A 17617-nucleotide genomic window follows, 5' to 3' on the forward strand; every position below is an offset into this window, starting at 1 on the left:
CACAAACTTTTTTAGAATAAAGGTACTTTTAATACAAATAATGACTCAAATGTGGAATTTAGTCTTTTATTATTGATTCTATAAATGTTCCTTCAGAAAGTGGAAGAATTCCTCAATAAAATGATTTTCATTCACGAGTTTACGACATTTAGCACTTTCCATAATGAAAGAAGCATTAAAGAAGCATTAACTACCATTACACACACTTTCAAACTAGCCTGTAATCCTCCACCTGTTGTGCTATTTAAGGGCCACCGACCCCTCTGTAAATTTTTGAACTTATTGTTTATTCAATATGAAATTTTGACAAATATTGCCAGGACTTTACGTCACAACGTGGTCAAAAGAATTCAGAAGAATTTAGCATTTTTTCCCCGGACCTTACGTCACAACGTGGTCAAAAGAATTCAGAAGAATTTAGTATTTTTTCCAAAGATGTAATTAAACATACGGCAATGCGAAAAAAATAGCTTAAATGTTAGATTGTAAAACATTTCAATAATTGCTTAGAATGAATTTTTAAATAGAAGACCGAATAAAAATTTTGTAGAAACATTTTAATAGGTGGTTTGCCGCAATCATTATCCATCTCGCATTTTTCATCAAAGTTTGCACGTCATAAATAGTTCAAACACTATGCCCCTTTCTACAAACACCTATTCATACCCCGGGTGTTAATGTTTTACCTAAGTTAGGCCCAATTACTGCCTAAGAAATTATCAGATTTGTTTGTTTGTTAAGGCTTTTATGAGTTTGGTGCCTTGTGAAATTGCCTATCTTGGTCTGAAACAGTTAAGAGTATTCTTCTAACCAAGAATGCACATTACAAACGCTGCATTCTATAAAAAAGGTAACTCAATTATTGTTGGACTCTTTGTTCAATTGACGCCTCAGTAAGCTAATGAATTATAGCTAAAAAGGAAAAATGTTACTTAGAGTGTTACATAATACTTAAATTAACTATTTTCATTGCTAGAAATATATGCCAAAATGTACATCTCCAAAAACGGAAATATAAATAAAAAAATGCTAACGTCAGCAAAATTTGTCGGTGACACTGATATTTTGTAGCGTGATATTTAATTTTAATGTAAAAGACATCATTTGTACAAAGATTTAGACTTGGTTACGCCGATTTCTACATACACGAATATCAAGTTAACCCAGGTTCATCTTAGGGAAAATGTCGATTCGCTTTAGCGTCAGCGGATTTTAAAAGCTTTGAATAAGACTTTGAAGTAGGATGAAAAACAATTTAAAAGTCATTTGGGTCTTCAACTTAAAACGGCTAAAAAGACCGCCGGTATAACCCCGCTGCGAATAATGGATATTTCTTTTGCAACATGGCTAACTTTGGTTAGGCGCAGGAACATATCTAGTCAAGTGAATAAAGAATTATGTGTCAAGTCAAAAGGCAAAGATTTGATTTTAGCAACCGTTTCCGATATTGGAAGCATTGGAAATATTGGGGGCAAATACATTTGCAATCTCGGTATTCTAAAACCAACATGTATCCCCTGGGTTTGGACTGAATCAGCCCCTTCCCCCCACACTATCAGCAAATTTTACGTTTTTTCTTGTAAAAGATTTACTCCAGTTTTCTCTGCTTTGAATAAAAATAATGTTTAACGAAATGTTTAGTCGCAGTAAATTTTTAGCACTGTAACCGTGTCATTGGTAGGAAAAAGTTCTTCGGATCTATTAAAATAAATTAAATGCCTGAGTGAATGATCGCTTAGTTTGGGCGTCAAAACGTACTAATAAAATAAAAATTAGAAAATCCTTGTTCATTTATCTGATTTGTTCTTTCAAATAAGATGACAAATGAAATTGTCTTTTTATTTCTTTAGACCAATTAATTATATTGATAATTCCAATGTTTATAAATTGTGCGGGTTGCTTTTCGTGCAAGCAAAGTTAAAAGCCACTGATGTTTTGTTAAACTAGTATTCACATTTCAAACTGTTGGTTGAAAAAACTATGGAAGCTAGTGTTACTTCTATGTTAAGAAGTAGTTTTAATAGCGTAAAAATTAACCATATTCTAAGCTTCCATTAACCATACTATTAATATTTGACATCAACTTCAAGAATTTTATTAACTCTATTTGTCCTCAGCCCCTGTTTAACTTTTTCCATAACTCTTTTACGTGCTTAAAATTACACTTTGATATTTTCTCACATTTCCTAACTTTTATTTAGCTTTTTGGAAAATGTGACGAAGTGTTGCCATGGCAACTAATATTTGAACAGAGTTTCGGTAATTATTTTTTATAAAAATGTTTTTATTACCTTTAGGGTACTCCTTAGTACATTGGAATCGCGCCCATAAGCAGACACCATCGGTGCAAAAAATAAAATTGTCCACTTTATAAAAGAAATCTATGATTTATAGAGCTTTTGTCAAAATAATTATAGAATTTTGGCCGAAAAATGTTCTTAAAAGTTTACCTTACGAGGAATGCATATGAAGAGGCAATGTATTTGGACATTAAACATTATCCATAACAAAAAGTAGGCTATGAAAGATAAAAAAGTATTCTTTAATTGACGACTATTTGCGATTCTTAACTGAAAGAATTCTTTCTTGTGATTGTTGACAATGTGTCTTGGGTGTTCGTATCAAGTACCACTGTCCGTCTTATAGCGCTGTTCTCTTTAGCGGTATTCCACAGCTTCTATTCATACATTATTTTGTTTGTTTGTCACGTTAGTTTGACTAAATATCAAGCAGTTATACAAATATTTTGCAAGTCTAAGCCCATTTGTACCCATTTCCGTAATTTTGACGTCATTAGTAAAAACGCAAAGATCTGCATTCTTTTTTGACGTAATTGTTAGGCTTGGGCAACACTTATGGAAGAGTTTGTGTTAATTGAAAAACTACTTAAGAAATTACAGAGGTGGTAAGGCAAATCGGGCCAGCCTCTCCAGCATTGAGAATCCCAAAAATAGCCCAGCAGAAAAAGAGTTAAAAAATTTTATTAAAGAAGCTACGAAAGAAACGATTTAATGGCGTGTAATAAAGGGACCACTCAATAGGTCAAGGTCCTAGAAGTTATACACAATTTAGAACAATATAGACATGTAGACAACCTGTTTAAGAATAATTAATTTTTGATGATAAATTTGCTACTTTTCAATTTTTATTTTCTACAATAAAAAAAAATTCTGCAGTTTTTTTTTTGGCAGTAAAATAAGCTACGGTCTGTAAATATATTAAGTATCAGTAAATCGAAAGTTCGCTTTGACGAGGGAACAGAGACAACACGAGGAGCTGTGTTACTACCTCTGAAAAGATTTCAAAGCCATATTGTTGCTTAGACTGGCGTTATGTACAATCAAATTTTAAGTTTCTATACAAAATTTTAAAGGATATAGCTAACTATCTAGTCGAAGGTTTTGGCGTTTATTTTATTACAAAGTTTGAGTTAAAAGCAAGGACCACTGCCATTAGCTCGATTTTCGTGCAAGTCACTAGATTTAAAATCAACAGCCGTTTCGTAGCCCCTTTAAAATCACTTTTTACTTGATGGAGGAGACGAGTCGCAGAGGTACTGTCATAACACGAAAAGAAGATTGGGATGATGATTATTTTTATCTTTAGTAAAGACAACTAATCAACACTCTTTTTAAAACATACGTTAACGTCATTTGTACATAGCCTTCATGCCAATAAATACTAAATCCATTCTTTCTTCGTATTCAATCCTCCGCGACTGTTTCCACATATACTGGTTCAGACACCAATTTATTCTCCGTGTCAGCTTCTATCTCTGTTTCAAAGTACAGCGGTTCTATTAATCCATCATTTTGCAATGATGTTTGTACGCTGTTGCAGTAAGACAGCTGTGCATAATCTTCATCAAAGACTCCATTTTTATCTATCTCTTTATAAATCTCTTCTTCTTTCGCCTAAAGTGTTAGTATGATTTTGGTTGATTTATTGATTTCATTGGTTAATTACTTTAGAGAAATGAAAATGCGAATTGCGAATTTTACCTTTTCACCCTTTTTATATTGTAAATGAGAAACCATCTGCAAATCTAAATAGAGTTCATAATATGAAAGCAACAACAACAAAGACTATAATAACAGCAAAAACAGTAAAAACAAAAAAATAAACCAGCAAACAAACAAACAAAACGAATAATGACAATAAATCCAGTAAACACAATCTTACCTGCTGTAGCATAATTATCAGATGCATAATTATTTGTTTTTAAGCTTCGCTGATTATTATTATCCACGCAACTTGGATTCTTTACCGTAGAATTTGACGGCTAGGAAGTGAAATTATTATGTGTTGGAAAATATAAAGAGATTTGATCTTGTGCATTAAAATTGCAATCAGAGCGTTATTAACAATTAATCTTTTTAGGAAAGTTGAAATTCTTAACAGGAATAAAGAATCGACAGAAAACAGACTATTTTACATTAGTTTGTAACATCTAAGCTTTGGTAACATCACTTTTTTCAAAAAGCAACTGGTTCTGTTATGAAAAACTTTGAGTAACTTTTGGTACTCAGTTTTGTATATAGGCAACAATTTTTTGATCCGGATTAACATATTCAATATTTCCTGATAATTTGCCAAAGGAATGACTAAATTATTTGATTTCAGGATCAATATTTATGTTAGCATGTAAATTTCCAACACCAAGTACAACTGCCTGTATGAGTAGTCAAACATTGATTCAGATTTTTTCTCAACATAAAAAAAGTGTTGCCATGGCAACATTTTGGCAAATTTCAAAAAAAAACCAAATAGGGTTAAACCTGCGTATATATCATACAGAATTGTATGTGAAGATAAAGTGTAATGTTAGCATCTTTTATTTCGCTTTTCTCAATCGGAGAAAACTTAATTTATTTTCTGCACATCCCAAAATTATTTGCATCGGTATATACGACTCTTATTACGCTTTTGGGTCCGAAAGCTTCCAGCAGATAAAACTAATTGACATGTGACTGTTTGTTTTACATCGTCACTGTAAAACATCTTTAATCACTCACTTATCCTTATTTTCTAATCGATACAGCAAGACCTGATTTACATTAAGCAGCGAAACAAATATGCAATAAGTACGTTAATTAATTTTACCTTATAATTAGTACAATCAAAATTAGTACAACAATTACAACCATAGCGCATGCGCTTCCAATGATAATACTGTTGCTATTTCCATTTGAGTTTTCTTTCAATGTCATGGCTGATTTTGTTGTGATCTGTGTCGAAGTCGTTGTTGAAATTGGTGTTGAAGTTTTTGCTGTTATTGTTGTGTAATCTAAAAAATTGATAAATCCGTGCAAATGTTCCTAGAATATAGCTTGTTGTAGAAACGGTTTGATAATGTTCTAAATCCAATCTACTTAAAAGATGATCATTTATTCAATAATTACTTACAAGTATATGTTCCAAATTTTTTATATACGTAGCAATCAGCTGAAATAACATGTGTTGAAGGATTTTTTCGCTTGCCACAAAGTAATTTAACCAATCTTCCTTTAATATTATTCAATTTTCCATTGAGCTAAACAGAATTCATTTTTACTACTTCGACATAACCAGATGACATTTTGAGGAATGTCAATGAGACATTTATGTAATTAAAATAGGAAAATGCCTTTAATCCAAAATAAGACATTTTGGACGCAGAGTATGAAATTACCTACGTTTAGAGCGCAATAAGTACTTTAATAATTAGATCTTTGTTCTTTTATCATTTGGTTGACTATTTTAATGAAAATTAAATACCCAAATATTAAGTCCTTCTCCATCAAAATGTTCTTCAATATGAATATTCACCCAACTTTGGGCAATGCTATTCCATGCCAATAGTGAATAATGTTGACAATCTTCAATGTCACCATATATTTTTTGAGAGTTCAAGACATCTTTTTTACATTCTAACATCAAGAAGAAATGCATTCATAATTTAAAGTAATATCATCTCATCAAGAGGGGAGTTTATTCTAGAAGTTTTCAAGCAGCATCTTACACACTGACTGAGATAAAAAGTACGTTCCATCGATGACAGAGGTAACTGTCGAAATGGTAGCCTAGAATAAATTCCCTTGTTTATGACGTTTTAAGATATTTTTCAATGACAATTCGTGGCAGTGTTTTTAAAATAATGAAAGGAAAACTTAGATTAGAGAATAACTTAATAATTCAAAAACATAATGGCATAGTAGGTACCTGGTGAGATTTTTGAACGTCTAAAGCAACCAGCTGTACCATTAACAATATGAAACGTCCTGTCTCTACTGCTGCATTTACATAGACCGTTTGACCTTCCCCACACCGTGTTACTAAGTTGATCACATTCCGACTTGTTTACATTTTGTATTACATCTCTGTATTTTCTAGAAACCTTTAGACATTCGACAACATATAACAAGAATATAACGCTCATGTAAATACTTGAATTTTTTACCAACTTCATCTTACCATCTACTAACATGTATTTATGTTTTTTAATTAAAGTGATATGAATCAATATTCTTTCTAGATAACTTTCACAACTATAGAAAATACTTTTTATTTATTAAAAAGGAATTTACTGAATAAAATGGATCAATTTTTGTAATTACTTAAGAAGTAATTACTTTTGTTTGGAGGTTTGGTTTAATTGTGTATTCTGCGTATTAGATTTCCAGAACGGAAAGTAAAACTTGTTTGCTAAGTATGTTAAGAACTTTCGTCGCAAGCATAATCTCACCCCACACGCAATTTCGAGAGTAGAGGTACCAGCCAACTAAAAAAGTACCTCAAGTGTAGAAAACTTCTGACAATCAATGTTACGCAATATACGAAAATATATTCAAATAGAGAAGACAAAAATGTAAAAAAATACTCTATAAAAATTATTATAACGCATATTATTATATACCCGTAAGCAAAAACAGCCATTGAATAAATAATCGTATTCCACGCGTATTATTCAATGCTTGTGACGTAACAATAGTTTTGAGAAAACATTCGTAAACGCATGTTTTGATTTTATCCTTTCCGCCTCATTAATTTTTATCGTAATTAACTGTGATTGGTTGTTTCTTAGTGGTCCGTTTTCTGATTGGTCGATTTCCAAACACGTGAAATGGCGGGAACTTTTTTGTCGAGAAAATTCTTTTTACAAAAACATCAAAACAAAGAAATCGAAACAAAAATGAATCGCTTCACTATAAAATGAAACGAAAACAAAACAAACACAAAACAAAATAAGTAATATTAATTATAACAATCTCTTTTGGGTATATAATAAAACATATATACAATAGGTAAACATAGGTTATTGGATTTATTAACCCGAGGTGATTTATACTCAACGACGCGCAGCGTCGTTGAATATAAATCACCTCGGGTTAATAAATCTCAATAACCTATGTTTACCTATTGTATATCTACTTATTAACCAACTTAAGAGTTGGCAAACGACAATTTAAACGTCCAACTATTAATATAGCCATGTATGAATCTATTTATAAGCTTTATGGGAATTCTTAGGATATATTGTATGTTATTATTTGTTTGCCACATTAGTGTGACTAAATACCAAGCAGTTATTCAGATATTTTGCAAAGCTTAAATTTAAATTAATTTTTACGATGATATTATTACCAAAAATGCTGACATCAGCATTTTTTTGTCCAAATTGTTACTCCCACCAAGGAGCCCTCAAATAGCCTAGCGGAATTAATTTTTTATCGCACACAAATATAAGTAACCGTACGATCTTTGTCCGTTGGGCCTTAAAATGTTTAATTCTCAATTTTTTTATTTGCATGACTCAACAAGGTTTAACATTTTTGCAATTCCTATATGACCCACAGTGGCAGATTTAGGGTATGTCAAGCTAGTCGGGTGGACGTGCTTAATTTTCGTCAAAAGCCTTGTTGTTGCAATTTCAAAATAGTATTTTTCTTATAAACAAAAATCTTTCCGGGTCTCTTATAATGCGCCGGATTGAATTTATATAGAATTTTTACACTTAATACACACGTGCATATGTTATATAGTTGAGCGCATATTCATCAATGATATGGCGTAATACTTAAGAAACTTCTTAATTATCCTGCGACTAACTTCGCATGTTGTTTTATTAGGGGGCACACAATTCAGTTATCTATATTGTAATAGCCAAATACGTCTGTCTGTCTGTCACGCAAAATGGTAGCTTAGCTGCGCGAGTAGAAAGACGCACGCAATGTGGTATAAAAAGGACGGGCGAATCCTGGATTTTTCACGGGATAACGACTAGTTTGCTTTAACTCACCGTAAAAATTGTCGCATATACCCCCTTATTTAATCTCGATGTACTTCGACTTACTTGTTATTACAGGGGGTAAAAAATATAAATAATGGTAACATGTGACCGTAAAAGGCATAAGACAACCCCTGTAATTGTGACATAAGTACGTCAAAGTACGTCGAGGATATTCATTAAGGGGTAGTGACTTGGGAAATACCGCTAAAAGTCGTTAGAAACAAACAAACTTCGTCGTACAGTAGTTTTTCGCAACAAAAATAAAATAACAACATATTTACTTTTGAAGATTTGTTATCAAGGTAATAAAATATCAAAGAACTAAGAACTTGACAAAAATTTGTGCAATTACCCCCTGATAAATTTATTGCGACTTACTTGTGAACAGATTTCCATGCTGAACTGAAAATGAAACTTTAAAGCCGTCGCATGCGTGGTGTGCGTACAAAGTTATTTGTCAGCTGAAGAAAGAAAACGCATGATGTTTTTTATTAAAGCTTTGCTTTTAGTTAGGTTGGATAAAGAAAGTTGTTGTGCCTGGTACTGTGCATTTTCGAATTAAAAGCAGATTTGAATTGGAATAAGCTGCTTTTTTTAAATCAACAATTTTAGCTTCAAAGAATGGTTTACTTTACAAGACCTCGAAATATATTATTTTCTGGTGAACTTTGTTTCTTGATGGACGGTGTTATAGGTTGAAGCAGATTTAGTATTGTTTACAATGCGTTTTTAGCTAGTTAGAATGCAGATAACTTGTGCAGAAACACTTCAATACCATTTTTGAACTAGTAAGATAAAAAATCACTGAATTTTTGTTACTTATATAAAAACGGAAAATGGCTTATTCACATAAAAAATGTAATTTATACTTTATAAAATATAATTTATGTTCTGTTGCATAAATTATATTCTGCTTTTTTTTCGCACACAGGCTTTCATATAACAGTACTCGTCTTCTGCTTGTCACAAGTCTACTAAAATATGCTCTCCAGTGTAGAGTGTTCCATATGGTATACAAAAATTTGTAGTTTTTAAAAAAGCCTCCTGGATAGAGGGTTAAAATACTCAAGATTTTTTTCAAAGCGTGCAAAAATTTTGGCCTCAACACACAGGGTTGTGTAAACCGCTTTATGAAACGTCAAAGTAAACTGGCTTTAAATCTCAGTATAAAAGTGGCTAATATATAGACCTTTCCCTGCTTGCTTTTTCTCATCTTAGTTTTAATGTATTTTTTAAATGGGATTTTATGCGCTTAGTAAAAAACGCCCTTTAACGCCTTGCGTACTTTTAACGCCCATTTTCTAGTGACTTTGTAAAAAAATGAACTAACTTGTTTAAATTTCTGTATCCGCCCCTGATCCATTTGCAGATTTTCTGTGTGTAACACATCTTGCAGGCAAAGATAAGCATCTCCTGACTTTTCTTAATTTTTATTTAGGCCTGTGATGTAAAAGAAAGAAAATAAATGCACTTCATAGAAGAGTACCATTGCATATTGGGTCCAGGGTAAATTGAATTCAAAAACGGCCAAAACCTAGTACAAGTGTGTAAAACTGTAAGAGTGTTGTAATGTGGAATTTGTTATCTACGTATGGACCATATATATTGTCACCAGGTGGGTACTTCGGTATTGCTGAGGAGGTATATGGTACCAAGAATTAAAACACACCACTACAGAAAGGACAATTCTGATCCCACTGACGTATATGTTCTTGTTTCTTCATCTACATCATCCTTCTATTCATTTTCAATATTCTACAGACGTTTCTAATTTAATGACACCTGCGTTAAAATTTCCAATGCAACGGGTCTTTATATTGTTATTGTTAAATTAAGAACTATATTGCATATATGACGACATTATAGAAAAACAACATCAATAAAGTCAATTTTGCATGAAACAAGTATAACAGATATAACAGGACTATGGCATTAGTACCATGTGAGCAAATTAAATTACAATATAATGTAACATAAATTAAATGTGGAAAATAGCCTAGTAGTATGTGATGCGGTATTTCTGATCCCAATAACGTCATCAAATTATTCTCTTAGCTGGAATAGGTTTGCATTAAGACATTCCACAATTTATGTTTCATCACCCAATCGAAAATAGCTCGGGTTATATGGCCTGGGGGTACTTTATTCCCTTCTCCCCTTCCGTGCACAAAAGGATAAAAGGCATAAAGTGAAGGCTCAAAGAGGAACACAGCACAAGGAAATGTAACCTGTTTTGATATATTTATCATTCACTTTGCAGTCTATCAAACTCACTTCCAGTGAATTTGGCTCATATTGCATACTCTCAAACTCACTAACATAGTTAAGGCGTAGAAGCAGTTACACTTTCAAAAAAATATGTCTATGTCCTAGCTGAATCTAGAGTCTCCCTATTTTATTACAGCTGGAACATGTAGCTGTTGTGGACTCGATAGGCAATGTCTTTTTTTTGCAAGCAGAAGGTTGACTATTACTTAATAGGTCCCTTATTGCTACAATACCCAATTTAATTGGTCACTGTCATCGATATTTGGAACAGATAGTATGTCATTTTTCCTTTTTTTAAATGCAGTTTTCACTATTGCAATATATTGCATGCAATATTGTACAATTAATTGCAGTAACTGGCGTACAATTCTGTACAATTCTATACAAGAAGGATAGAATTAATTTACACTTTTATTTCGATAAAGAAAACAAAAGACATATTCAATTCTTTTAAAATAGCTTCAACAAGAAACTATGCTACCAGTTTCTTAGTGAAGTTACGACATATTATACATCGTGGTTATATCTGTTCAATATCCTCTACAAAAATAGGCAATATTGTAGCAGTGAAAACTACCATTTAAATACAGAAATGATCTCCAGAAGAACTAGTTGTATAAGTGTTATATCTATCGTCGCCATTTTGTGTTGTAAGGCGCGAAATGGTAAAAACTCGTTATAGTGTCAAAGAACTAATACTTAAAATTTTGAGTGTCAAGTCCACATCATGCAATTAACAAATCACATAGTCAAATTAAAAGTACGCATAACAATTTCGCATCTTACAACTAAAATAACGCATCATTGTTGGACTTTGTGTGTGTCTATAAAATACTACATTAGCCATAAGACAAGAGTCACAATATATGTATATGTGTATGTACTATGTATATATGTATATATAAATAGCATTTTTAGGGCGTTCCTTTCTTGCTCATACTGCCACAGTTATTTCATCGTAGAGCTTGTGTTCTTTACAATTCGTATTTTACATTTCCAGAATGTTCTTTTTACACATATTATACTTTTTGAAAGATATGTTGTGTTTATTAAAATCGTTGTTTTTAGCATACTAGATTTCTGCACAATTTTATAACCCTCCCATTTACGCCCCCCCCCCCTGTCGAAAACGCCCCCCCCCCCCCATTTTGACAAATAAGCCCCCGCGGGCTAAATCGATCATTTAGGGTATATGAAAAATTCACATTGCATAAGGAATAGAACGTATAAAAATTTCGCATCGTATACAAAGACAAACTAATCGTATGAGGAAAAATTTGCATCATTTGGTGACATTTATAGCGTAAAAACTGCTTTTCATTTTTTCATAAATGCAGAATATATAATCGTTATCTGCAGTGCGGCTTATATATATATATTTAGAAGAAAGTTGGTACATCCAACCTCTCGGGGACATAATAAATAAAGAAAAGAGATGAAACTAAGAAACGAAATGAGATATTAATAAAGTTTTTCTCAACTATAGCTGTTTCATCGGGGTTTGGTATTATAATCGTGTTTAATCTCACTGTGGAAACAGCATTATATGTATACATAATATCAGACATTATACAATAACATCTATATTCTCTTTGCGTTACTTTAACACTTTAAAATTATGATACTTTCTCATTACTTCCAACATTCATTCCTCCGATATTGTTTCCACATATACGGGTTCATATTTATTTGACAGAACATTCTCACTATTTCCTTCAGTCTCTATCTCTGTTTCAAAATAACGGCTCATCTAATTGTCACCCCTACGTAATTCACCCCTTTGTTGTTTTACCATAACTGTGCATAATCTTCAACACTGATGTCTTTTGTGTCTAACTCCTTATATGTCTCTTCTTCAGTTACCTAAAAATGTAAGAATTCACATGCTACAAACTAAAACACACGGACTTTTTTTATTTAAATTGTAACAGCTTTATCAATGAAAAGTACAAGATCAACTTCGTCAAGACGTTAAAATACAAAACAATGGAGAATATGTTTAAATCGATCTTTCTTCTATTATGATTATAATGTCATCAAAAAAAATACTAAGGAATCAATATTCTAAAAATTTGTTGTACACCTATCATTTGAAACTTATATTTTCAATTAATTTTATATCGATCAAACGAATTATTACTTGCCACATTATATTGTGGCTTGGAAACCATCTGCATATCTAAATACCGATTTCGTATATATTTTAAAGTTGAACTACAATCGTACACAATAATAAAACTTCCAAAAGACATTTACGCTTAAGAATTAATTAAATTTTGGGATGCATTCGGTCCAAATTCTTAAATCCATATTTTTTATTCTTTGGTAGGCCGAGACAACATTAAATTTGCGAGATGAAGAATTGTGAAAGGTTTTTTTTATTAATATTCTCCTGGATTGTCCACTCAATATTGTAACAGAAAGATGTACCTAGTTTGGCATAGTCATAGTCATTTGATGGTGCACTTGGTTGATTACTGATAACATATCCAGCATTTGTTGCAGCGGGAGTTGGAGACTAAGAGTTGAAGTTTAAAACTTTAAGTTACTACAATCCAGCTTTAAATTTGTAAGAAAAAATGCTTAATTTCAAAGAAATATTGACGAGCAGTTATTTACAGTCTTTTTATACCCTGCCTGAAATTCAAAGATGTCAAGGTTTACTTTTTAATGTTCACAATATACTTAGCAGCTTAAGTTATTTGGTTACTTCCGAAACGTCAAACTGTGATAATTCTTGCTGAAATTAGCATAACCTGTTTTCTCGATTTTTTAGAACTTGAGGGACGTCCAATTATTTGTTCCATAATGCAACATCGCAGAAACTGCCACTAGCGCCGTTTCAACGTTCCCCAACCACCTTACATATCTACCTAGGTACAATTTCCGCAGTCTTTTAGCTGCAGAGCATTTGTCAGAGTGCTATTTTGCCATTTCCAAAAATAGCCAAAAAAGTGCCACTTTGCAAATAATTAAGAACAGAATTAAAGATAGAACATTTGTAAAGGTAGTAAAGGGGATATATTTCGTAACGTTGTATTTCTGATCCGGTCTTACTGCAATTGCCATTGCCTAACAGTGGCAATTCGTCGTTAAATTACGATACTTAAGCATGTACCGACCTTATTTTTAGGTACTCTTTTCCTCCTAAAAATAAAAATAACAAAATAATAAGAACAATAACAAAAAAACGTAAGCATCTTTATTTATATCTCAATGGTCATTCTTCATATAAACCAGTAAATCCAATCTGAATGTCGTGGTTAAGCAAATTTTTGTAAAATTAAACCATAAAAATTAAACCTTTATACAGAAAGCAAGGTCGAAAGGTTTGCAGAAGATGTAATTGTGTGAAATGATCTTTAAGCAACAGATATGCACATTATTGGGTGTATAACAAAGAGTATCTACTGTTATTTATACTTCTTCTTAATACCTTATCGGTAAAAAAAATGTCGGTAAATGGTCACCCTCAGTGACTATCTATTTTTACGTTTTATATAGACTAGTCACTTTTACTGATTCTTTTACCTGATCCTAGAAAATGGAACAAAGGTATGACTCAATAGCATGGTGGGTAAAAAGAAAAATCGGCTTTTCCCTGATAATTTCCATCAATTTTTGCATACATATCGGTCAATATACACAGTAAAAGCTTGACGAAGTCGACTAAAGACAATGCTGATGACAGCGAACCGTATTGTAAAAAATGCAGTTGGTTTGTTCTTTGTTTCTTTAACTTAACCGATTGTTGTTCAATGTCTTCAGTTAAATCATAGGTTTATATGTCACGGATACTGAACCTATATGTCCATCAAAAAAATTACCGATTAAGCATTTTACACTGCTTATGCCATACCTTATTTAGAACATTAAGATCCAAAATGCTTCAAAATGATGAGGGTACAAGAGTACCCTTTGTATTTTTTAATTTTTCTAGGTAGAAAAATTTTGTTAGCAAAAATGTAACATTGGTCAAATATTACATTTTAACTGACTATTCTTTTGCAAGCCAACATTATTTCTTCCGTCTAAAACCTTTTATCAACCTATTTCACCGATCTTTTTCTAAATGTTTTTCTATTCACTCACACTTGAACTCTCCTTCAGCTTTTAAGAGCAGACAATCTTTGTGTCTTACGTCACAAGACGCTAAAACTTTCAATAGAGCACCGGCCAATAACTGGTAAGATTTGGGTGTAATGGAAACTGCAAATGTTCTAGAACGATGTGGTGGGCCCTGCAAAAAAAGATAATGCTATGCATATCTCATAACTAGAATAGTAACAATAATAACATTCTTAGTTAAAAATGATTGTGATAAGCCATAAAACTGTTCAGATATGCTGTCTATCGTGGACAAAATAGATATTAATATTAGCTGTTATTCTTTACAGTAAAATATTATTAGTTATTAAATAGCGATTTCTTTGCTGCCTTTCTAGTGACCTTCTGGAGAGGTGCTAGCGAGAATGTGACTTACTAGGGGCTTCGGTGTTGGTGCTATCTTGACTTGCGCCTTGATCATTTGCCATCCATGCTGTGTGCTTTTCCATATAAGAACATCAGTTTGGCAATACGTTTTACCGGTCGATATTAATTGACCTTTTGCTATCCATGCCTTTCCTTGCTTCTTTAATAAAGGGACTGAATTTCCTAGGCGACTTTTACATTCTAAATTAAAACACACATTATATTATGTAGTCGTTAGCCCGTGGAAAAATCCACGGTTCGCCCGTCGCAGCTAAGCTACCATTTTGCGTGGCAGACGTGTACGGGCATTATATTATATTATGTATACTTGAATACAAGAGATAATATAGCAATGAAGACTTGTCAATATTATAGTTTCTGTTTAGGTTCGTCTGTCGGCAAAAGTAGTATGAATTCAACTTTGTCGTTAAGCTCAAGTGCATGTCTGAAGCACAAAAAGTGTCTTAACAAGCAGATATTTTGTCAGATTGCGCCTGCGAACTGCATGCTGTTTTAGTTGTTTTCCACTATAGGGCGTACTAAATGAAAACGAGCCTTTCTGATGTCGCAATAAACGTTAGTGAATTGGTGATGCACAAAGCCGCTCAACTTTTTTCTAAAAATAAGTTTTTTTCGAGATATGGCGATGATTACATCATGAGCGAATAAACCGTAACTTATACTCGAGAGAAAAATTGTCACATTAAGTAAACGGAGCGTTGTTTCAAAAAAAATGGCGCAAAGCAATGGAGATCTGAATAAGAGCTATTTGATGTTTTGGTGAAAAATTGATACCTTACGGCATCAGCGCTAAGTCGGGGGTGTATGTTTTCTTTTTTATTTTTTTTTCCTTTTTGGAACTCCTTATAATTAGGTATCACATATCATTCTGCAGAGAATTGAGTCATCTTTAAAAAGATATACTTTCAAACGAAAAAATATCTCGTAATGCGGTGATATTGAAAATATACTCAGCGTGTGCCAAAAGGGGTTACCGCATCCTTAAATACCAAAGATAAATATTTAACAAAATTCTTACTAAAAAGCAATTTTTTTGAAAAAAAATACATTTTAAATTCATTAAAAAAATGATACCTGGCGCAATTTCATGTCGTGAGGAACAACGAAACTTGTCATTTACGGTAAAGAAAGTCCATTTGATAAAACTTTGACAGACACATTTATTACGATCAGACGTGGATTTAGATGCATCAAAATTTAAGCAGTTTTCATTAGTAATAACATGGTCATGTAAGTTTCTTCCGGCTGTTATTTCTGTCGTGGTAGCCATGTTTTTGTTTGAAGTCAATCCATATAATAAAAGAAAAAGAATCATATCTTTCACAATGATGTTACAAAGTATAAATTTCCCGCTTTCTTTTATGCGTTGCTTTACGCTCTCTCTCGTATATCACTTTCATAACGTTCCATGTTTACTGTCAATGTTTGTCTAGAATGTTTTTTCTTTTTAAAAAGTGTTTACTTTGCAGAGCTAGGTCAAAACTTGTTGTTCTCTATTTATGGTTATAATAGGTTTATTTCTTACGAGAATGCAATTTTGTTTACATTTCGGCTTTAATCAGCTTTACTTTTAACACAAAAACATTTTTCAAGAGAAAGTCTATTTTTCTCATGTCAAGGACGTGCTCAACTCCATCTATAGTAGATTTTTTGGGTATCAAATAACTTCGGGGGCTAGCAAATGGTCCAATGACTTTTTCATGAACATTGATTCAGATATCGTATAGCAATAAATAAAAAGATTGGCGGGAATTTTTAGGTACGATGTCATCGATTTTATAGGAACACTTGTTTTATTGGAGACTACTAAGAAATATGACAACTGGTTCCTATGCAATTCTTCTTTCCTAATGGTAGCTTTCCAACTGAAAAAAATTCAATCTCTAATCTTGGACAAAAATATTGAGACAAAGGCAGTTTTTCCTCATTATTCAAGCATGGATAAAAGTGTCAAACAGTCAATACACGCGTTGAAATGCTGCTAGTCACATTCTTTAGCACGCTCGCACACCAAAATGAATTTACACTGGGACCTACAAAGGCTCCAAAATACGTGAAAAATGACCATGTTGACGTCAGTAGCACTTAGCACATTTCAAGAGTTTGGACTTACCAAATTACCTAAGATCCTAAGTTCACTTTGAACATTGACAAGTGAACTTTGACAAGTTCGAAATGTGTGAATCCAATATAGTAATATCCTATGAAACTACTTGTGGTGGCGAACTTCGAAATTATCTGTCTTGTCTCAACATATTTTGACCAAGAATGTGGATGCTTTCATTTAGCAATAAGAACATACAAACAGAATAATATTAGAAGATACTAAGTTTAGCCCTGTTGAAGCTGAATTTTGAGTTATAACGAAAAAAGAAAAGTGGTGGTGGAATCCTCCGCCAGCATCAATTACACTAAAGACACGAACTTCTTTAGAATAAAGGTACTTTTAATACAAATAATGACTCAAATGTGGAATTTAGTCTTTTATTATTGATTCTATAAATGTTCCTTCAGAAAGTGGAAGAATTCCTCAATAAAACGATTTTCATTCACGAGTTTGCGACATTTACCACTCTCCATAATGAA

The 17617-nt window shown here is 32.5% G+C and overlaps 2 protein-coding genes across 2 annotated transcripts; both read right to left on the reverse strand.

The window, feature by feature from the left end:
* Positions 1-3817: 3817 nt before the first annotated feature.
* Positions 3818-6499, reverse strand: LOC130623600 (uncharacterized). The gene is made up of 7 exons (XM_057439104.1): positions 6202-6499; positions 5758-5909; positions 5407-5533; positions 5104-5287; positions 4183-4282; positions 4002-4045; positions 3818-3914 (listed from the first exon to the last, which is right to left on the reverse strand). The coding sequence occupies exons 1-5, from the start codon at positions 6464-6466 to the stop codon at positions 4264-4266; spliced, it is 747 nt and encodes a 248-aa protein (XP_057295087.1). The 5' UTR covers positions 6467-6499; the 3' UTR covers positions 3818-3914; positions 4002-4045; positions 4183-4263.
* Positions 6500-12888: 6389 nt separating this feature from the next.
* Positions 12889-16646, reverse strand: LOC130623601 (uncharacterized). Its single transcript, XM_057439105.1, has 3 exons — positions 16106-16646; positions 15021-15211; positions 12889-14777 (listed from the first exon to the last, which is right to left on the reverse strand). The coding sequence occupies exons 1-3, from the start codon at positions 16344-16346 to the stop codon at positions 14622-14624; spliced, it is 588 nt and encodes a 195-aa protein (XP_057295088.1). The 5' UTR covers positions 16347-16646; the 3' UTR covers positions 12889-14621.
* Between the last annotated feature and the right edge of the window lie 971 nt (positions 16647-17617).

Source organism: Hydractinia symbiolongicarpus, chromosome 13 (assembly GCF_029227915.1).
Source record: "Hydractinia symbiolongicarpus strain clone_291-10 chromosome 13, HSymV2.1, whole genome shotgun sequence".
NCBI lineage: Eukaryota > Metazoa > Cnidaria > Hydrozoa > Anthoathecata > Hydractiniidae > Hydractinia > Hydractinia symbiolongicarpus.